Below are 7,328 nucleotides of genomic sequence, written 5' to 3'. Positions count from 1 at the left end.
GGGAAATGAACTCGCTGTCTGGAGGCGCCTACATCCCTAAGGCTACCCCCCTCCCCAAACACACCCTCCAGCCCCCACCCCGCGCTCACTGCGGATACAGGCGCTACGTGAACCGCCCGGAGCGGAGCCCCGGGAAAGGAAGCACGACACGTTCGCCCGGCTCCCGCCCTGCGCTCGCCCCCTCGTGGGCCCGACGTTGCCGGCCGGCTGGGCGCCACGATTGCGGCCTCGCACGGCGCCGGCCCCCAGCCCGACCCGGCGAGAAAAAGCTCGCCAGGGAGCGCCACCCAGGCTTCCGGCGCGTTTCCTCGCCCTCCCCGGACCTGGAGCCCCACCCGTCGGTCTCCGAACTTCCTCCTCTCGCTGCACTTTCCGCTCCAGTCTTTGGGCCGAGGTGGGAGGTGTGGGAAGAAGGGTTCCAGGAAAGAGAAACGGAGTTTCTCAAGCTACTCGGTGGCGCCTGGATTGAGCGGGGGTTTAGAGAGCTGGGGGTGGGGTGACGGACAATTCCAAGGTTCGCCGACTTTTGAAGGGGACGGGAGTCGGGCGTTGGCCCCTTTAAGATCCACCCTCCCCCTATTCCCCATTCCCCCTCCCCCAGTCTTTCCCTCCCTCTCTTAGAGGCCAATTTTGTTAATTAAATGTTTTGTTTGCGACGCAGCTCTCATTCATTGCGGACACGTCATTCGGAGCAGATCTAAGCCAGGGACCAGATCTCATTAGATAAAGCCCAACAGAACTAAGAAAATGGAGGAGCCACTAATTAAAGCTTTTAATTGTGCGGATTCGCTGCAGCAAGGCAGCCGCTTTATCTGAAATCTGGGAGAGAGAGGAGGCAAAAGCCCAACTCTGCCCAATCTGTACTTGGTCGCGCAGGGGGAAGAGACTAGGGCAGCGTCCCTTCCACTACCAACCACCACACCGGCCTTTTCCCAGCTGTCCCGCAGCTTTTTAGCCAGATCTTGGTTGTTTAAAAAAAAAACAACCTCAAAGTCAGACAGTTTAAAAGCCCCCTAATAAATCGCTTGGGGCCCCAGATGCCAAAGGCTTCCCTTCACCTGGTGGCCCTCAATCCAATTACTCCGGTCTTCAGTGGCTGTCCTTGCAAACTGATAGGTCCTCCAGCAAGTGGACTGGGAGGGTGGGGTGGTGGGGGACTGGGGAGGAGTAGCCGAGGTAAAGCAACGCGCCTTGCCACCTTCCCACACTTTGGTATCTTGATGGGCAGAGGGAGAAAACACTGAAAGAAGGCCTAAGAGATCCCTTAAAAACTGGGGCAGGGGCTCAGCTACTAAGGAACCCTGAGCAGAGTGTGAGGCGATTATTAGGTTGGTACTGAGTTAGACTGAACTTAGCTCTCCCCAGAGATCTAAGGTTCTCAAGGTAGCGCGTAGTTCAAGAACAAAGCCTGCCTCCGATTTTCAAAATCAGAAGTAAAAAGAAAAGAAGTGAGAATATGGACCCAATTAATTAAGGCCCAGGGCTGGGCACACATTTCCCATTGCTGCATCAAGCTGCAAGAAAACGCCAAATGGGCATTTATATTTTGTCCCAAGAATAGAAAGGTTAATGGAGGCGATTCCCGGGAAGTCTAAACTTGTCCTGAGGGAGTACATGTGGACCCATCTTCTTTTTAATTAGTGATAACCAGAAGCGAAGGTTTTTTGAAGGCACTTGGAGAAGAGATGAATCTCTACCATTTGTTCACCACATCTGAACAGCACTGTCAGTTTTTCCATTTTAAACCACCCCTCCCTTTCTTAACACAGTTTTGCTCTCTATTTTAATTACAATACTGTCAAAGCTCCTGACATTGCTTGGAAGTAGAAGCAGAAAGCATTACATCCATGTTCGTGCTGATTTTCCAACATTTACTTCTAAAAGAACACTTTAAGTAAAATTAATGCTGCCATCTTAATTTAAAAATAAAAGCCCTCTCCCTTTCTATATTTCTTTTACTTGGTTGATGTAGAATGCCAGCAGAGTAGACATAGGGTGCATTATCGGAAAAACCAAGTGTCATTACTCCATCATTTTATACTAATGATATCACTGGGGTAAGCACACACATACTCAGCTCTGAAGTGCACTAAGATCTTTTGCACTTTTAACTTTTAGATGGAGGGTGAATCACAATGGAGCTAAACTTTATACAAGATACCTCATCCATTTATTCACCCGCATTGAAGAAACAGCAAGATTTTTTACTAATCACTATAAAGAAAAGGTTTCAGGCAGTAATTTAAACAAAATGCAACTCTTCTTAAAAGTGAGCTGTTCTCTTGTACCACCGGTGTGCGTGTGGTTTTTTTTTTTTTTAATTACTGGATGTTGAAACAGAACACCTCCTAGAAGCATTCATGTGCATCAGTCTATCAAACCATTTACTCAAATTAAATGTGTAATCCTTCAAATGCCTCCTTTCAAATTAATGAGTTTAAGTAGCTTGAGTTCACCTGAAAAGATCCTATAGGCACCTGACCTCCTGAATTCTTTCTATTAATTGCACTGAAACTTGTTGGAAAAGACTGCTAACACGGGTATATGAATGTTCTATACATTGCTTTTAAAATCCAAGATTAGTATAATTCTGCAGCCTCTTTTCCTAAATCTCTTTTGGGGATCAAGGGTAGTGATACAAATTACAACAACAAAAAAAAACAAATCTGAACATTCCTCAATCAAAAGAATTGCAAATTCTTCATCGCAATCCACACACTGACATTGAACATTGCAAGCCTCCAAATAATGGTATATGAAAGGAAACATTACCACTAAGTATTTTTGGTGTTTTGGGTTTTCTGCTTCAAGAAGAATGACAAGTCTTTTAAATTGACAAGTAATCATCATTTTTTACAAAAAGCACAAAGAATGAGTCAAGTTTTTCCACTTGAAAAAATGCAAAGGTGCTCATGTAAATATCATAATTAATCGTACCATAGGCAAAGTATTTTTTACTAACTACACTTATTTTTAAGTCAATCTTCTGTCTCCGGGACCCTGTGCAGGTCCCTACCTTGCTTTAAGATAGCAGCCTAACGCCCACTTGAAATGTTTATTTTCAGCCAAGGGTCCAGTTAAGGCTGACCACGTAAAATTTTGGTCCTAAGAGTGCTCAGTGTCTGCACACCTAGCGGCCCAGTCCCACCAGATGATCAGAGTTTTTACTTAGTATGACTCTGCTATTTATTTGTCATTAAAAATAGGATGATTAACACACGCTTTCTGAACCCCTTAAATCTGGCCGACCAGAAGGTTCGACGTGAAGGCTACAGTACTCTCATACTCCTTTCCTTCAAACCCTTGGTAACTTTTGGCCTTGCCACCGCTCTGCTCACCCATCTCAGGGAAAGGCAGCCACGGCTTACCTAATGTAGTCGTTTCTGCAAAGGATCATGCCACTCTTGGTGTAACAGGACGTGCCGATGTCGCCCAGCTGCGCCTGACAGCAGGAGCATTTGAGGCACCGGCTGTGCCAGTAGCTGTCCATGGCGTAGAGCAGAAAGCGGTCCGCAATCTTGCCCCCACAGCCTGCGCACCGCTTCCAGGAGAGGGAGCCGGCCGTCACCGGGGGCGGCTGGGAGCTGCTGCCCGGATTCACCATGGTCTGCAGAGGGCGGGAAGGGGACAGGGAGAGAAAAGACAAAACAGAGGCGATGCAAAAGTTAGTAATCGCCGCGCGGGGGAGCGAGCCTGTCCCCGGCCCCAGAGCGGTTGAGAGGAAGCAGCAGGACGGCGGCGCGAAAGAGGGTGAGGGGAAGAGGGACGCAGGGAGGCTTGCCGGCAGCAGCCGCCTGTTTACTTTTCTCAAGCTTTGTTCTGGGGCCACGAGCTCCTCTCAACTTTCCAGCGCTCGCCGCCGCTGACAATTTCAGCTTGGGTACTGTCAAAACTCCGAGAGAGCTCCGCGGCGCGCTCCACCCCTCGCGGCGCCTCCTCCCAGCCCCGCCTCCGCCCACGGCCCCCTCCGCGCAGCTCCGCCGCCCGCCTCCAGCAAATGAGGGTCAAACCCACCCACCGCCGCGCCCGGCCCCTCCCCAAGCCCCGCCGATCCCCGAGTGCGAGCAGAGGGGAGTGGAGGCCCCCTCCGGAGCCACGTTCCCTCCCGAGCTCTGCCCTGGAAAGTGCAGCCGCAGTTCACAAGTTGGAAATAGTTCGGTTTTCTGAAAGGAAAGGAGGGAGGGAAGAAAGAGCGTGGTGGTGGAAGGGGAGGCGAGGGGACGGGAGGGGGGTGCGGTGTGTAAAGTTGCGAAACTGGTTTTTCGTATTTTAAACAGCACCTTTCACATGCCATTGTGATGACCGCCATCTCCCATTATTGTTCCAAATCTCATTTCATTTTGAAGATCAATGAGTGTTTTCTCTGGGTTTTCAGGACACAGGCAAGAATAATAGATCATTGAACTTTAGGATGCCTGTTAACTTCCTATACAAACACTCTCCACTTTGGTCTCAGTAATCTGCCCTTGATCAGCAATTTAAATGCTAAAGCTTTGTTCCTCCAAGGGGGAGTTGAGGGGGAGGGGGGCGTTACAGATAATATGCGAGAAGGCTCTATTAAAGGAGGCACAAGTTATATTCGAGCCAGTCCTGCTGTCAACAAAATCTGCTTTTAAAAATTCCTCACTTTTTCTAATGCATGTCATGAGAGAAGCAACTGGGGTATAATATAGGAATCAATTTATAAAGCTTAGCCTAAACCGATTAATTTGTTGCCTCCAGTCCTGAGTCCAATAAAGTCCTAGTGTTCCTCCAGTCACTTATTCTATAAAAAGATCAAGTTATTTACTGCCAATTAAGCAGCCTGTTTTGTCTTTGTCCTCTGTAAGCCGAGTGTGGGCTACCCCCCCCCCCCCCCAGGCTGCCGGCTATCTGCTCAAGACATTCAGCTGATACCTCAGAAGGGAGAGGGCGAACTTTGCCTGTCCCCGACCCAACTTGGCTGCTGCAAAAATATGAGAGGAAGGGAACGAAACAAGGACTCGCGTTCCTTAAATAGGCCGATTTTAAACACATTTCCTCCGAAAGAGTCTCGGAACGTGTGTCCAGTGACCGCACAATAAACCAGAACTAAGAACTGCACCAATTAAGCTGTAACAAAACCCTCAGACTTTGGAAACAGTACCACTCTAAAACCCATTAGCATTGCATTTATCCGAATGCATCATACCTTTATGTAAATTGATTTATCTGATGCATTTACTCGAGGAATTGCTTTTTTGTTAAAATTTCAGCCCTAACCCAAATGAATCTGCATTTCCTGCCCCAGGTCTTTAAACTGTTTCCCCCAACGTTTTAATCGCTCCGAATTCCTTTTTAAAAGGGGAGAGGGAGGGAGGAGATTCCAAGCTCTTCCCCGCCCCCATCTTTGGTGAGAGATAAATATATATGTATATTTTTTTTTGAAAAGGAAACATTACACTGAGAAAAGCATCCAGTAACCCCATTAGCTAAAGCTCTTAAGGACAAGCAATACCTTAATGCTGATTAAATCTAAAAGAGATGAATCAAGAGGACTGACCAGAAACTGACTCCCCTGATAACTAAGGACGGGCCCTCATCAAGTTTCATTTAGAGTTGGAAAAAAAAGAAAGCTTTTAAGTTAAATAGGCTTATACTCTAGTAATTACATAGCCAAGCAATTTAGGTCCTGGGATAGTCAGTGAAATAGAAAGCAGAACTGGCAGCTAGAGGCAAAATCTGCCCCCCTTTAACAACGTCTTTGGTGTTTTTTAATGGAGACCAAGGGAGGGACAAATGTAGCGCTAGCAATTTGTAGTACAAAAATGGATGCTTAATTCATGTCTTGATTTTAATTAGGTGATTCACCGGATTTCTCCTGGATTGGAACAAAAGACTTATAAGCCAAGAGGAATTTTTAAAAGAACCAGCAATACCGAATCCTGCTCACTTGGATCCTTTCTGCCACTGTTTCAAAAATAGTGGTGGGGGTTGGGGGGGTCATGACTATTTCCCCCACACTACTTCTCATACTCAAAGCCTCATTTAAGCACCTCCGGCCTTTCCCTCAGCAACTGAAAATATCCCCACCCCCTCTCCAAGGTGCCTACCAGCCCCTTCTCCAAGAACCCTTTTGTAAGCAGGAACCGCTACAAAGCTGGCGGCCCAGGGCTACCCTCCGTGTGAGCTCGCAGGCCGGCCTCGGTAGTTTCAGACTCGCGCATTATCTAAGCCGACGTATTGTTTACTTGCAATTTGGGACGGTCAAGGGAAGAAGCCAACGAAAACAGCCCCGGCCCAAATCGTCCCCCTCCTCCCTCTTCCCCCTCCCAGCCCGCGGCTCCCCAGCCGTCCCCTTACCTGCTTTTCCCCTATATTGCAATATTGCGAGAGGAGGCGGCGGCGAAATGCGAGCGAAGCCGCTCGGCTTCCCAGGAAGGGGCGCCTTGGCTGGAGGAGCTGGAGGGAGGAGGGATGTTCTCGCAGAAGCAGGGAAGGGGAGGAGGGGGCTAAGGGCTGCTTTTTTTTTTTAAAGCGTTGCTCGGAGGCTGGGTTGGGGGGCCGCGCGTTAAGTGGCAGCGGCCGGGAGCGTAAGTGTCAGTCTCGGTCCTCGGCGTGCTCCTTCGCCTCCGGCTCGGCGCGAGGCGGCTGCGGGAGCCCTCGGCCCGCGCGGCGCGGCTTCAGTCAAGGCGCAGCGGCAACAACTGCTGCAATCGCTGCTGCAAGTTTGGCAATGTGGCTTCACTTTGTATATTCCCCCGCCCCCGCCCGCGCTCCTCCCGCTCCTCCTCCTCCTCCTCCTCCGCCTTCCTCCCTCCCGCGCGCTCGCTCGCTCGGGGCTGGCGGCGGCGGCCGCTCGGCCGAGCTTCCTGCACCTCGGGCCGGGAGCAGCCGCAGAAACAACAGCCCCGAGAGCGGCGGCGGACGGAGCGAAGGCCGGGAGGCGGGTGCGCCCCGGGGTCGGGAAGCTGCGGGCGGCCGGGGCCCGGCGCACCGATGCCCGGGCGGCTGCCGGGGCTGGGGCTGCCCGGCTCGGAGGCGGCGGCGGCGGCGGCGGCGGCGGCGAGGCGGCGCGGGCCTCTAGCCGGCTCGCTCGCTCCCTCCGCGGCTCTTACACATGTGTTACTGACAGAGCAAAATCCCAACTACTCCCCGGCTCTGCCGCCGACGTCAGCCACCCTCAGCCACTGGGCGGCCGGATTGTTCAGGCGGAATAATAAAACCTGCCAATCCGGGGGAGGACAAAGGGATGACTGAAACGAGACTCCAGGGCGGGGGAGAGAGTGAGGCGGCGGGGCGGCGGGGAAGGGGAAGGGGGGCCGGACCCCGGTGGGGGCGAGGGGCCGCGGCGCCGGGGACCCCACGGG

At 51.2% G+C, this 7,328-nt stretch overlaps 1 protein-coding gene across 2 annotated transcripts in view; it reads right to left on the bottom strand.

Moving 5' to 3' along the window:
• The window catches only part of LMO4 (LIM domain only 4), a 16,615-nt gene extending 9,901 nt beyond the window's left edge, over positions 1–6,714 (bottom strand). Inside the window, exons 1-2 of one of the 2 annotated variants that reach the window (XM_017666966.3) lie at positions 6,322–6,714; positions 3,369–3,607 (exon numbers count right to left, since the gene is read on the bottom strand). In XM_017666966.3, the coding sequence (XP_017522455.1) occupies positions 3,369–3,604 (236 nt within the window). In that variant the 5' untranslated portion in view covers positions 3,605–3,607; positions 6,322–6,714. Of the gene's footprint in view, positions 1–3,368; positions 3,608–3,802; positions 3,957–6,321 lie in introns of those variants that run through there. The other variant, XM_017666967.3, reaches the window with a different exon arrangement.
• Between the last annotated feature and the right edge of the window lie 614 nt (positions 6,715–7,328).

This window comes from Manis javanica, chromosome 4 (genome assembly GCF_040802235.1).
Source record: "Manis javanica isolate MJ-LG chromosome 4, MJ_LKY, whole genome shotgun sequence".
In the NCBI taxonomy this organism is placed as follows: domain Eukaryota; kingdom Metazoa; phylum Chordata; class Mammalia; order Pholidota; family Manidae; genus Manis; species Manis javanica.
The sequence above is the reverse complement of the archived record's forward strand: the minus strand, read 5'-3'. Positions and strand labels throughout refer to the sequence as shown.